This window comes from Leucopleurus acutus (genome assembly GCF_964270905.1).
Source record: "Leucopleurus acutus genome assembly, chromosome: 4".
NCBI lineage: Eukaryota > Metazoa > Chordata > Mammalia > Artiodactyla > Delphinidae > Leucopleurus > Leucopleurus acutus.
Genome location: NC_139146.1, coordinates 3,399,411 through 3,414,385, shown reverse-complemented (window position 1 = coordinate 3,414,385; position 14,975 = coordinate 3,399,411). Strand labels below are relative to the sequence as shown.

At 57.0% G+C, this 14,975-nt stretch overlaps 1 protein-coding gene across 1 annotated transcript in view; it reads right to left on the bottom strand.

Annotated features, from left to right (window-relative positions):
* ABLIM2 (actin binding LIM protein family member 2) overlaps positions 1-14,975 on the bottom strand; it is a gene marked incomplete at its 5' end in the record, with an annotated part of 142,895 nt that overhangs the window by 69,825 nt on the left and 58,095 nt on the right. The window contains one exon of the mRNA XM_082837689.1: positions 4,393-4,480. Coding sequence (XP_082693815.1) covers positions 4,393-4,480 — 88 coding nt within the window. The remainder of the gene's footprint in view (positions 1-4,392; positions 4,481-14,975) is intronic.

The window sequence follows — 14,975 nt, the reverse complement described above, 5'->3', positions numbered from 1 at the left end:
TCAGGAGGAGGGAGCTGGCGTCCACACTCGGACCCTCACTCCCCTTCGTCTGTGCCGGAGTCACAGGTCAGGGCTGGGCCTGGGGCCGATCACGGGGGCTCACAGCCCCACCGGGAAGAGGAGGATATGAAACAGACAGGAAACGCCCCACCACGATCTGATGCTCCCATGGGGTCCCTCGGAACCCCGGGCACCCAGACGAGGCTTCTCCGAGGAGGGGGTCTGTGGGTGGCTTCTATTCAGAGGCAGGGGAGACAAGAGGGGCTGCCGTGCGACCTGCACCAGTTCCTCTCTGTGCGGTTGGGCAGTGGCCAGGCCCACCCATGGGCGCAGTGGGGGGCCGGAGCCCAGTGGGACCTGCCTGGGGAACGAGGGCTTGGGGCAGGGCTCTCCTCGGGGACCCCAGGTGGGAACCTTAGGTGTGGGGTGAAGATGAGGGCTGCAGGCTGGGGGCCCGACCCCGCGCTCACTCGCGGGGTGTCTGAGCTGTCTCGCTCGTGCCGGCCCCACCCAGCTTCCACAGCTACAGGCGCCACCCTCAAGGTAACAGGTCACCAAGCGTCCCAAGGACCCCAAGGGCCCTGCTCTTTTCTAATTCAAACTCGACCTCCCCGAGTCTCAGAGTTTTCCCACCTGCACACAGGGCCGACAGTAATCCTACCTGTTCAGGCCTTTAGCAGAATTTAATATAACTAAACAGGGGTAATAACTTCAGGGCCCAGAGCGCTTGCTTCCCCCCTCGGGCCTCCCTGAACCTCAGCCCGGCCCCCTTTCTCCCTCCGTCCACCCGTACTCCACTCACGCACCCTCTGCGGGTGGCCACGGCTGCCGTGTCCGCGTTTACATCCACCGCTGCCAGGACAGCCCATGCCCTGCGTGGAGGTGGGAGCCTTGTCCATCCCATTCTCACATCCCCCGAACAAGCCACGCAGAGTGGACGTAGTAGGGGCCCGGCACACAGCAGGGGCTCAAACGTGTGGTGGCAGGAAGGAGCTGCACCCCATTTCCGCCTGCAAAGCCTCCGGGTCACGTGAGTTAACGCCGGGGAAGGGAACTTATTTCTGCTCCTCCCTGGGAAAATATCTGCTCCAACCCGGAGCTCCCAGAGAGACTGGGCCTTGGTTGGTTTGTGCGTAAGCTTTTCTTTTTTTAAAACATTGTTTATGATTACAAAGGTAATAGCTGTTTTTTTGATTAAAATTTAAACAAGCCTAAAAAAAGAATATATAGGAAAATTAAAATCATCTGTAACCTCCTACCCACTTTGGGTCGGGCTGTCTTGCAGCGTACACATACATATTAAATACAACGTAGGTACACAGTTTTGTATCCTGCGATTTTTGCTTATAAGTGTCTTAGTATTTCTCCACGTAATTAAATCTCAAAACTGTAACTTTAAGGGCTGCATAATATTGCATCGTACGGATTGATGAGAACGTCTCTATCTGCTCCTCGCCTGTTAGTTCCAAAGTTTTATTTCTAAATAAAGTTGCAGGGAGGGACTTCCCTGGTGGCGCAGTGGTTAAGAATCTGCCTGCCAATGCAGGGGACACGGGTTCGAGCCCTGGTCCGGGAAGATCCCACATGCTGCAGAGCGACTAAGCCTGTGCTCCACAACTACTGAGCCTGCGTTCTAGAGCCCGCGAGCCACAACTACTGAGCCCGCACGCCACAACTACTGAAGCCCGCGTGCCTAGAGCCTGTGCTCCACAACAAGAGAAGCCACCGCGATGAGAAGCCAGCGCACCGCAACTGCAACAAAGAGTAGACTCCACTCGCCGCAACTAGAGAAAGCCCACATGTAGCAACGAAGACCCTACGCAGCCAAATGAGTAAGTAAATTTATATTTAAAAAAAAGTTGCGGGGAGTCCATTGTACACGAGTTCCACCCCATCTCTCTGATTTGCTTGAGGGCTTCCTAAAAGTGGGGTCTTGGCTCAGAGGGTGTGGGCATTTTTTTTTTTTTTTTTTTTTTTTTGTGGTACGCGGGCCTCTCACTGTTGTGGCCTCTCCCGTTGCGGAGCACAGGCTCCGGACGCGCAGGCTCAGCAGCCATGGCTCACGGGCCCAGCCGCTCCGCAGCATGTGGGATCTTCCCGGACCGGGGCGCGAACCCGTGTCCCCTGCATCGGCAGGCGGACTCAACCACTGCGCCACCAGGGAAGCCCAGGTGTGGGCATTTTTAAGGCTCTTGGGGCATCTTGGCAATTTCCCAGTTTTCGCCCACGAGCCAGGTAAGACGCCCGTTTCCTCCAATCCCCATAGCATGGGGATGTGTCTTTCCTTTTAACCCTCGTCCACCCAGTGGGAAAAATAACATCAACGCGTTATTTTAATCTGGGTCTCCCTGATAATTAGTGAGAGTCAGACTCCCCCGCCTATGTTCACTGAGTCTGCAGACAGGAAGGTGCGTCCAGGGCTGGGTGGCAGTGCTGGTATTTGGCGGGGGGGCACCTCATCTCCCTCGGAGGCTAAAGGGCTCTCCGGGACCTCTGCTCCTTGGAGCTTTTGCTGCATGGGATTCAGCCGTCAAATACGCCCTCCTGGAGCCCCAGCATCCAGGTGGACCAGGCAGAGGGTCTCGGGGTGTCCGTGCAGGGCAGGGCCAGAGCCCTGAAGGGGCCCCTCACCGTGGGACTCTGGTGCTCCGTGGAGTGGGGCGTGAAAATCACCGACCGGGTCTGAACCCTTCCGGCGCAGACTGGGAAAGAGGCTGGGAGGCGACGGGATGGGCTGCGACATCCCACAGAAAGTCAGGGCAGGTCCCGCATCAGGAACAGGGAGCCCAGAGCCATGAAGAGCATCTTTGTTCTGAGACTGGGTCCCCTTGATGGCCAGCTCGTGTCCCCAAGCTGCCGGCTCGATGCCACTGTGCTAGGCGTCAGTACGTCCTGAAGGTGCCACTTACAGTGGGCGTGGGCGCCTCGGGCAGGGTGACCCCTCCCCACCCAGACGTACGTAAAGGACCCCTTTCATAAGCTCTCAAGACTGAAGAACAAGAGGGGACGCTGGGGACAAGGCCGTCCTGGCTGACGTCACCCCACGAGGTTCAGTCTCAGAAAGGGAGGCCTGTGTGATACACGGCCCCAGAAGGACGCCGGGTGAGGTCATCCAATGGCCCGTCTGGCCCTACTCAGCTTGCCTCCAAGGTCACGGAGACACTGACGTCCTTGAAAAGACAATGTGACTACAGAGACAGGGGGTCTCAGCAACTAACCCATCCCACCCAGGCCCCTCGGGGAAGGCCTTCAACCTGCGAGCCCAGTGTCAGCGAGGGCACTGGGGAGCCTCAGCCCCACCTTTGACTTTGCGTCTAGGCCGCTGGCCTGTCTTCAGCAGGAATCCTTCTCGGCCTTTCCTCTTGGTAATTTTCCATCCACCCGTCCCCCCCTAATCCCCACCCCCTCCTTGGCTATAAATCCCCCGTCCTTGTGAATTCGGAGTTGGCCTGACTCCCCTCCCACCTTCTGCCATGTCCTGAATATACTGTCTTCCTACCATTTTGACAAGTGTCCAAATAATCTTTCTTCATCAAGGCTTGGGAATGAATAAGCCACAGGGATGGGGTGGGTCTTCAAGGTGATAAAACTAAGTGTAGCTCGAAGGAGAACTCCTAGCACCCCGGTGAATAAACATGTAAAGCAATAGCTGGGAGCTGGGTGCTCCGGTCTGAGTGTTGGTGCAATTCTTTGAACAAAAGCAGGAACGAGCTGAACAGGGTCACTGCAGAAGGAGGGAGGGGGCAACTGGCTGTCACCTGCTGCTTCTCCAGGTCTGGTGGCCACAGAACGCCTCGCCTTTATTCTATTATTATTATTATTTTAATGGTGAATGGGTTGGGGATTTCCCATGAAATGCCACGAAATGGGTTAGAAGGTTGGCTATGTTTTTCTCCAGAACTCTCTTTACCGACACTTTGGCGACTCCCTTGACCAGGAGAAAAGCCTCAGGAGCGGCCCGTGGTCTCCACACTCCCCCATCAATCAAGGGAGGGTAGTGCGGGGGAAAGCCCTGAGCTGAGGGGCTTTCAGGACAGGCTTGAAGCGACCACAGACCACATCCATCCCCGTTTGGCTGCTGGGACCCAAATTTCCAACACTCCTGCATCTTGCTCCTGAATTTGGCCTTTCTCTTATCGCGTCCATCTCAGGTTCACGGACATCACGTGGATGGACGATGCAAAACCGGGCAGGCTGTCACTCTGCCGACTCTGGCGGGTGCTCCGTGGGGAGAGCATGCTGGGCCCTGGACCCCCATCCCTGCTGGGGGCGGGGTTCCCTAACTAGCGGGAAAGCTCGCTGACACGCCAGGGCACACCCGGCACAGGACGTGGGCCCGGGGGCCGCCTGTCTGGTGCCCTCGGGTCCCGAGCAGCACGCTCTCCTTCTTACCTTGCAGATACATCTCCTCGCCTTCCGCGAACATCCGGCCGCACCCGACACATAGCGCACACAGAGGGTGGAAGTGCTTCTCCCCCGCCTGGAAAAAGCACAAAGCACAGGTGTTTCTGCTCAGGGCACGGCGTGTCCTCACGCAGGTGCTCAGGTGAGGCAGGAAGGCGGGCTGTGTGGTGGAGAGCCCACACCCAGGGGGATGGGACGGGACCGGTGGTGCCCCAGGCCGTCCAGGGTGTGTGAATGTGGCCCCTGCCCGCTGGGGCCACGCCTGGGAGCAGAGACCGGCCTCCGGGAGAGCAGCTGTGTCGCCAGCTCCTCCCGGCTCAGTGGTGGATGGGTCTGCCCCACCCACGAGGCAGAGGGGGGCCAAGTCCCATGCACCTCTCTATCTTGGTGGGGCGGGGAGGGAGGACCTAACGTTATTTCCCCAGATGGAGGGACAGGACAGGTGGGGTGAAAGTGATAGATCATTTTCTTTTTGTCTCTCTGTATCGCTCAGTTTTCTCCAGGAGCGTTTTGCTGTTTCTATCATTCTTGAAACCCATTCAAATCGATTAAAATATTAATACCGAAATAACCAAAACAAAGGACATTGGCAAGTTTGGCTTATTTCTACACGGTGTCTTCAGCATGACTGTACACTGACTGTTCCTTCACCTGGGCTGGGTGTGGCTGCAGCCTGCTGCTAGATGTGGATGTAACCCCCTCACTCTTTCCTGAGATGCGAAGGTTAATCACCGCTCTCTGAAAGTGAATTAGTAATACTCTCCTGAATCAGTAAGTAACGGGGTGCAAATTCATTACAAGCACCTCACTTTCCTTCCCCTTCCCCACCGGTGCCTTCGGTGCAAACCAGGCCCGAGGGGACCCCTGAGTATCAGGGAGGAAGAATCCGGAACAGACTCCCTTCCTGCGTGTGGGACCGGAGGTGTCAGTCTGCGTGGCCCACATGTGTCTCCAGGCAAAGGGATGCTTGGGGAAGCGTGAGAATGCCGAGTGCTCAGTCCTGCCGGCTCTGCGGCCTCCAGGCCTTTGCACCTGCAGCCCCTTCCACCAGGACTGCCCTCCCCACTCTCGCACCCGGGACCACCTGGAATGTTCCCGATCTCATCTCCAACGCCACCTCCTCTTGGAAGCTTCCCCTGATTGCTTCCCTGCTCTGGGCTCCCACAGCCCCATTTTCACAGGGTTTGACAATTATTTCGGGTGAGTCTTCCCCGCTGGACAGTGAGCCTCCGAGGGCAGGGCCTGGCACGGGGCCATTGCAGGAACCCCTAGTCTCAGGAATCTATCTGGGGAGCAGGTCACATTGCAGCACTGGGCCCAGGCAGAGTGAGGGTGAAGCTGCCACTTCAGCCTTAAAATGCCGAGCGGTCAGAGCAGCTCCGTCCTTGAGGTACAAACAGGGGATTGGAACAGCGCTGTAGCTTTCATAGAAACCACCTGCTATCAGGTCCCAGGTGTCAACTGAGGACTCACGTGCTTTAAACATTGTGACCTCTGACCTGTCCTCACGCCTTCCTCAGGCAGGCACCCCCTTCACTCTGGGTCGGGGGGACAACCCACCCTCATGACATCAAACAGCAGGAGTTCTGTGACAGCCACTTGGGGGAGGAAGCACACACTGTGGTCTACACGGCACGTCTACACGTGAGTCAGGTGGAGAGAGAAAGCCGTGGGGACAGTCTGTAGGAGGACAGGCTTGAAACCCCAGCCCGACCAATGAGAATCAAGGCTGAGCAGAGAAACAGCCCTGCGGCCACCGCCAGGGCCCGGCCCAGCGTCCACACTCTTCCCTCTGGAAAGCACCCCCCAACCCAGCAGCCGGCAAACGCCCCAGCAGCGACGGGGACACCGCTTATTTCTACAGGGAGAGGCAAGAAGCCGCTTCACACACTGACTGGTCTTCATCCTGTGACAGCCTGTGAGGTTCATGACTACCTTTGTTTCCACCAGGGCACAGAGAGGTGGAGGAAGCTGAGCAAGGTCACACAGCAGGAGGGGGTGGAGCCAGGCTTGGCGCCCAGGAGTCTGGCCTTTGTGGCCTCTGTCCCCAGCGGGAAGGGTCCCTCACTCTGTGGTGTGCACCCCATGCCCACGCACCCCCAAACCCCACACCCTGAGCAATCAACTTGGAGGCCTAGAACAGACTCAAGGCCGAGGAAGGAAACCAGACACCGCGGAGCCGATTCCATTTTTACAAAGTTCAAAACGAGGCAAATGAATCTATACGGTCAGAGTCAGGGTGGTGGCTGCCTTGGGGGCCCCAGGGGGCTGTCTGGGGTGCAGGGCATGTGTTTTCTTGGTCTGGGTGCTGGTGGCTTGGGTGTGTCCAGTGTGTGAGATTCATGGACTCCTCTGTGTGTTACATGCCAGTAAGAGAGTTTTCCCACAGAAGTATAAAACCACAGAAGAAAACACGGGTATATTTTGCTGACCCCAGATTTGTCTGTGGATTTTCGGATATGACACGGAAAGCGTGAGCCGCAACAACACAATAGATAAGTTGGACTTCATAAAAATTAACAACTTTTGTGCATCAAAGGACGTTATCAAGAAAGTGAAAAGACAAACTACAGAATGGGAGACAATATTTGCAAATCACAGATCTGATAAGCGTTTAGGATCAGAATATATAAAGAGCTCTTACAGCTCAACAACAAAAAGACAAACAGTCCAGTTAAAAAACAGGCAAACGGCTTAGACGGACATTTTTTCCCCAAAGAAGATACAGGAACGGCCAAGAAGCAAATCAGAGATGCTCAGCATGACTGTCATTCAGGAAAAGCAAATCCAAACGACAATGACACCACCTCACACCCACGAGGGCGACTGTAATGAAAACAAAATGGAAAATAACAAGTGCTAGTGAGGATACGGAGAAACTGGAACCCTTGCACATCGGTGGTGGGGATGCAAAACGGTGCAGCCACTGTGGAAAACACTGTCAGTGCCTCCAAAAGTTAAACACAGAACTACCATACAGCCCAGCGATTCCACTCCTAGGTATTTAGGAAAAAGGAAGAGAACAAAAGAGATAAAAACCTGGGTCCACACAATGACGCGCACGTAAATCTTCACAGCAGCGTTATTCCCAGTAGCCAGAAGGTGGAACCCGCCCAAATGTCCAAATGTGAGTGTGATAAACACAACGGCAGATTATTCAGCCATGAAAAGCCACGTGGGGCCCCCAGGATGTCTTATAAGGACACTCGTGTCCTTACAAGATGAGACAGCAGAGCTCTCTGCCGCGGGAGGACACAGGGAGAAGGTGACAATCTCCAAGCCGGGAACCCAGTGCACTGGCACCTTGATCTCGGACTTCCAGCCTCTAGAGCCGTTGTTTAAGCCTCGCAGTTCATAGCATAGCAGCCCAAGCTGCTGAGACAGGCTCACGAAGTCTAAAATAAAAGTGTCCTCACCCCTGGCATCAACCCCCACTGCTGCTCTGCTCTGTCTCGCAGTGGCCATGGTGGCCGGGGCGTTCCACGTGATCGGAACCCAGCAGCAGCCCCTGCTCCGTCAGAGCCCTTTCCTCCCTACAACTGTCCTAGAAGGGCCTCAGTCATCTGTGCCGTCACCCCAGCCCCAGCCCGGGAGGCAGCGCAGCCCCTTACCCAGCTGGGACTCAAGATGGCGCAGATTTTGAAAGTGTATCAAAAGCCCATGAGATTTTGCGGTGCGTGGTTTGAAAACGATGTCTTGTGCCTTCTGACAAGCGGCTGTCATCTTTAATCAGACAGAACCAGGCTCGTTAGGAATGCAGCCTCCGGGGGCACAGAGCGAGCGCTGTTCCTCAGCGGTATCCAGGCAGAGTGGAGGGCTCTGAGCGCGGCCCTACCGTGGACATTAGGGACCGGCCTGGCACCGTGGAGATGTGGCAGTGTCTCTGGGCTGCAGAAACTCCCTCCCCTCCCTGCAGAGACGAGCAGCCAACCCCTCCCCCCTCCCCCAGCTGTGGGAAGCACGGAGGGATGGGCCTCCCCTACCCCATGGGAAGCAGGCACCCCCTTTTCCTCCCTAAAGCCATCCATGGCCTCTTCCATTCCCTGGAGAAGCGGCTGTGCGTCCGCCTGCTTTGGGGCCCTCCCCTGGGTCCCCGCTGCAGGGCGCACATCCCCCAGCCCAGCTCCCAGGGGCTGCTCCGGGCACAGCCCCCAGTTTGAAGCTTTAGTCTCCTTCCTGAATGACCAGAACCGGAACCGGATCTTGAAAGCCCTGATCTCCAGGGCGCACGGATCAAATGAAATTTACCGAGAAGCTAATCAAGATCTGTAGCAGGAAGGATGCAGTCGGGGGAGGGGGGAGCATCTGGCAGCCCTCCCAGCTCTGTGCCATGTCAGCAAAGACCCTCCCCAGAACCCCTGACTCAGCCCTGCCCCCTCCCTATTGCTGACGCCACAGGCCTCGGGACAGGCTCGCTCTGGGCTCGGGGTCTTGGGGGACCACATGGAGGCTGGCGTGGCTCCCTGACTGTGTTTGGGCTGTGTTCCTCTCTCTCTCCCAGCTCCAGGACTCGGGTGACCGCTCCAGGACTAAGCCTTGTCCCCTCGTTCTCTGCTGTCCCAGGCCCTAGAGCAGGGCTGCACGCAGAGGGGCTGTCCCATAAAGATGTTCTGAACGAGAAAACAGTACCCACCAGGCATGCATAACGGGGTCCTAGAGGACAGGGGGGTTCTGACCAGTGAGTGTGGGAGCAGCGAAGTAACATACTCCACCTCCGGGCACGTCAGCTATCAAGGCTCTGAGAAGTCCTGCAGTAAGGACGTGGGTGTGGCGCCCTTGCCGGGCTTCCCCAACCCAGATGCCCGGGAATGTGCTGACGGACCGATGGTTAAGGACCGGGACGGAACACACTGATCCTCGCTGGGTGCTGAGCAGGGCGTGGCGTCAGGCTGAAGGCAAGTCCGCGTGTGTCTCTGTGTGTCTCTGTGTGTGTGTGTGAGTCTGTATGCGTGTGTATTTTTGTGTCCCTGTGTGTGTCTCTATGTGTGTGTATCTGTGTATTTGTGTGTCTGTATCCGTGTGTATCTCTGTGTCTCTGTGTGTGTCTGTGTCTATGTGTGTAAGTTTGTGAGTATTTCTGTGTCTGTGTGTCTTTGTGTGTGTGCGCGTCCGTGTGTCTGTGTGTGTCTTCGTGTGTGTCCGTGTGTCTGTCTTTGTGTGTGTGTGCGTCCGTGTGTCTGTGTGTCTTTGTGTGTGTCCGTGTGTGTGTGCCTTCGTGTGTGTCCGTGTGTCTGTGTGTGTCTATGTGTGTAAGTTTGTGAGTATTTCTGTGTCTGTGTGTCTTTGTGTGTTGTGTGTCCGTGTGTGTGTGTTTTCGTGTGTCCGTGTGTCTGTGTGTGTCTTTGTGTGTGTGTGCGTCCGTGTGTCTGTGTGTGTCTTTGTGTGTGTCCGTGTGTGTCTTTGTGTGTGTCCGTGTGTCTGTGCGTGTCTTTGTGTGTGTGTGCGTCCGTGTGTCTGTGTGTGTCTTTGTGTGTGTGTGTGCGTCCGTGTGTCTTTGTGTGTGTGTGTGTCCGTGTGTGTCTTTGTGTGTGTGTCCACGTGTCTGTGTGTGTGTCCGTGTGTCTGTGCATGTCTTTGTGTGTGTGTGTGTCCGTGTGTCTGTGTGTGTGCACATGATCCAGAAGGATGACGTCTAAATGCTAACGGTAGTTTTCCTGGGTGATGACATTCATTATAGATGATTTTTCTTTTATGATAAACAGGTATTCCCTCTGAGAGTGTTTTTAAAATAAACACGTTCATTAAGTTGTAAAAAGGGAGCGAGAAGCTGGGGTCTTGGGAAGCTGACTTCACCTCTGTCCTTAGGAAACGCCTTTATTTGTTCGGAACTCAGGGTTTGTTTTCTCCCAGTGATAAAAGTCCTGCTGGCTTAGGAGGGTGAAAAGTGCCAAGGAGAAAAGAAAAGAGGAAGAAATAAACACACCAGCATCGGGAGTCGCAGGAGAGGGTCCATTTGAAATGGAGAAACTATCAGCTGGCCGCCCCCCTCCCTCCAGGGCTCCTCCAGGTCAGGCAGGGACCCCTGCCACCATCCTCACCGGGAACTCCGCCCCCAGGCCAGGCTGGGACACAGTGAGCCTTCAGGAAGGTGAGTAGTGGATGGAGAAGGGAAGGAAGGGAAGAAGGAGGGAGGGAGGGAGGGAAGCACAGAGGAAGGAACAAAGGGAGGGAGGGATTAATTAGTGGTCCCAGGGGGACCCTGGGCTTCTCGTTACCATGGAGACAGCCAGGCTGCAGGAGGCAGGTGGGGCTCAGACAGAGGCCCCGCCAGGGTTATAAGGAGGATGGGGCTGGCCAAGACGCACCCCATTCCCCGCCCCCGCCCACCTGTTCCTGCTAATACTGTGAGAACCAGTAGAGAACAACGTGATGGCAGGGACTCAGCCAGGGACCCCCTCTCACTCAACACCCCCTCCGCTCGTCCAGCCCTGGGCTGGTTGATCTGCTTAGACCACCGTCCCCTGGCAATGCACAGCCACCTTCCAGCTCTCTCTGTGGAGAGACTCCATCCCCAGGAGCCAGCACTGCAGCAGAGCTGCTCCCAGCCCCCTACCTCTGCTCCTTGCCCTGCCCCCCCCCACCCCAGCCAGCCAACCCCGCGACGGGGAGGCGGCTTGTGTCAGCCCCTCCCAGGTCCCCATCGGACCCAGGACGCTCCCACACCCAGACCCGGCATGGACCTGGCTCATCAGGAAAGACACCCCAGACACGCAGGATGCGAGACAACATGCAGTGGAGAATGTTAAATATTTCGAGTGACAGAGGGAGTGGGGGAACTGCACTACCATCAAATGCACATCTCACGGGCGGGCGCCCAGCATAAGTTGGCACCGGGCCCAGTGCATGCAGACGCGCACAGATTGAGGGCTCCCGCAGGGGCGGGGAAGAGGCCCGGGCTGCTCCCCTACTCAAGTACCTTGGGAGGCAGAGCCGGGTGGGGTGGCAGGTGCCTTGGGGGCCTTGCACCTGGCTGATCTGCCCCGCTCCCTGCAATCCCACCCACCTGCAGCCAGTGTGGCCTCCCCATCGGCCCAGAGAGCTTCCTACCTGCACGGGGTCCTGGCACCACAGCCCAGTCGGGGCAGTCGGCCCCTCGGCCCCTGTCTAGCCCCGCTCCCGGGACAGGCTGGCAGAAACAGGCAGTGTGACCGTGAGGACGGGGGCAGAGAGCGGGGGCACAGAGATGCCCTCACCCTCCAGCCAGCGGTCTGGATCCTTCTCTTTCTTTTTCAGGTCCTGTCCCCTGCCACCTGCCGGCCCTCAAGAGCCCACTGCACGCCCAGCTGGGTCCCAGCACGGCGGCTGCTCCCTTCTGTGGAGCCGGCTTGTCCCCGCCCGCCTGCCTGCAGCTGCCGCCTCGCTGGGGAGGAACCTCAGAGCTGTGCAGGTCCCGCTGACTCAACTGCCACACACCGCGGAGCTCGCCGCCCGCAGGGGCGAAAACAAAAGCATTCATCTTCCCTGGGAGGCTCTTTATCCTCCAGCCCCCATCAGCTACCTCGTGGCCGGCGCTGAGCTGGGGGACACTCCGCAGACACGACCCCTCGGATCCCCGAGGAGGTTCTGGTGACCGGGCCGCCAGGGCCGGGGCTGGCGTGTCCCGCCCACCCCAAAGGGTGCCGGAAGCGGGCCAGGCTACAGTCACACACCTGTGGCGACAACTGCTCAGCCCACAGAGCCTAAGATGCTCCCCGCTAAGGCCATCAGGTATCACAGCGTGGCGGGAAACAGCACAAAGCAACATCTAGGCAGGGGGAGGCCAGGCGGTCGGGCCAAGAACAGGCACCAGGAGCCCGGCTGCGCCTCCTGGGCTCGGCCCTGCGTGCGGCCGATAGCCCGGCACACGCTCTCCCAGACACACAGACACGAGCCCACAGAGTGAGGGCACCAAGCAGGGCGGGAGGGGGCCGGCGCTCTGGGGAGCGGCTTGAAGAGACGGTGCAGCGGCTGGCGGACCTGGACAGGTGAGGGTGACAGGTTTCTAGTCTCTTTAAACGGGGGCGACTTGAGCTGTTTCAACAAGCCACCAGGAGGATGCCTTGTGGCCCCCAGGGAGGAAAGGAGATGGCAGGGTAAGGCTCCAGAGGAGGCGGGCGGGGTTCGGACCGGAGCACAGGGCTGGGGGCTGGGGCTGGGAGGAGAGACAGAGCCTCCGTCAGGAAGGGCAGGAGCGGGTGGGGTAGAAGCTTTGCAGACAGCCCTGAGTGGCGTCTGACCCTCTCTCTGTTAAGTCTTAGACAAGGTCATTGTGGCTGGCCGGCCGGGGTGGGAGGGCAGCAGCCCAGGAGAGCGAGGAAGGTCTGGAACAGTCTTTTGGGGGAACAGAGAGAAACAGGCTTGAACTGCCAGGCACTGCGGCAGGTGGGGCCCTGGCCGGGGGATCCTCCAGAAGCCTCGGTGCTGCTGCCGGAGGTGGCGGCTGCCCAGACTCCCCCAGAGCAGGGTCTGCAGCAGGGTCTGGGTGAGGAGAGAGCCCTGGAGAGACGGGAGGGCCAGGTGAGACGTCACCGTGGGGTACGGCGGGAGGACGCATCCTTCGTGCACGTTCGGAGGATGGGGGTACAAACATGAGGCGTGATCACCACCCCAGAAAAACATACAAGATATTCATCAGATGAGATGTCAACAGTCTCATCACGTGACCACCCGCCCAACTCCGTCAGAAAGACATGGAGCCCCCAGTGTAGAAACAGGCGATGCTGACGGAAGATAACTGAAATGCAAGAACTCTGATTGGCTAAAAATGACAAAGAAGACCCGGCACCACTAGGGGTGGGAGGGAAGCAAACTACAGCGAGGCCCCCCGTTCTCCCCTATCAGCTCGACACAGGATTTCATAAAGATTACACCCGGGGGGGAGATGGGAAAGGTCGCGCTCTGTTGATAAGCACGTAAATCAGAATAAACTTTCTGGAAAGCAATTTATGTGTCAAGAACCCTCACAAAGTTCATGGTTGTTGGCTCAGTTTCTACACTTCTGTGAATGAATCTTAAGGAAAACTAGAAATGCAATAAAAAAGATGTTCATCTCAGTGTTATTTATCGCAGTAAAAAAGTGGAAAACAGTGCTCTGTCCAACAATGAAAGATCAGCCTAAAGCATTCTGGTCTACTCCTACAAGGAAATACGATGCAACACTGAAACACTCTTAGGTGCGATGCACCTGGAAATGTTATCGTGTGAGACAGATTCAATCACAGAGGACCCCACATAGTGGATGATTTCCATTTATATGACGCGTCCAGAACAGGGAACTCTACAGAGACCAAAGTAGATTGGTGGCTGCCACGGGCTCAGGGTGTAGGGGAGGAACAGCTAAGGGGTACAGGCTTCTTCTTGAGGTGATGAGAACGTCCTAAAATGGACTGTGGGGATGGGTGCACAGCTCTGTGAAGATACTAAAAACCACCAAATCACACACTTTATGCGGGTGAGTTGCGTGGTATGTGAACTATATTCCAATAAGGCTGTTTACAAAAAGACCCATAAAACACGAAACAAAAACATAGGAACCTATTAAATAGGACATGGGAGTTGAAAAAAATCAGGATATAATGTATAAATGGTTTGATGCCAACTCTGACATGTGGAGAGAGAAAAAACTGGAAGGAATCCAGCCAAAAAGTTCAGCTAAATATGATCGCATGTCAGTGACATCCCCCCTTATTTGTGCTTTGCAAACTCTCTACAGTCAATGAGGGTGTAATCACAGCCCCCCGGCAGGGGCCTCTGGGCGTAGAAGGGCACAGCTCTGCACAGAGCCTGGGACCATTCCCGCTGTGGCATCTGGGAAATGGGGAGATGGTGGGGAGGGCCTCACTGCCCCTGGGTGGGTGTGGCCACCCCCTTCCCCTCCCCGCTTCCTGGAGCTGAGGCCCTGGGGCAACTCTCTCCCTGCAGCTCTGATGTCAAGTGTAATTTCAAGAAAAGCAGCTCAGTGCTCAACGTGCAATTCACGGAGGCATTCTGCGCCCGCTACGGCTGGGCTCTAGCTGTGGTGTGGGCAGCGCAGGAGTCCTCGGGGATGTGGGAATGCCCAACCCTTCCTGGCTGGCCTCCCCGACTCTGGCCTCAAGTCCAGCCTCAGCGGCAGCCTGAGGGAGCTCTCTGGTATGCAAATCCGACCCAGGCTTTCCAGGGTTCAGAAGCCCTTGTCTGGGAGGGTGGCCTGGGCCCCGCAGCCTCAGACCCCAACCTGTCTTCCCACCCCCAGAGGCTGCTTCTGTGACCTCCTTGGAAAAGGCTCCCAGGCCCCTTGGCTGGGTCAGGGCCCCTCGTCTCCCACTGCTCTGCCCCCTCCCCACCCCCCAGGTCCTCTGGTTACCTCTGCCCTCCCCAACAGACCATATGCTCGCCAAGGGATGGCCCATCCACCCGCCCCAGCGCAGAGCCCAGGAGGGGCTGCAGAGTGGGGTGGGGGGGCCGGCTGGGCCAGAGCATCAGGGGGGTGGGTTTGGTCCTGTTCACCCCATGGAATTGATCTTACTGAACAAATGTAGTAAAGTGCATAACACGTGTTATTTTCACAAAGGGACACACCCGTGTAACTACCACCCAGACCAAGAAACGCA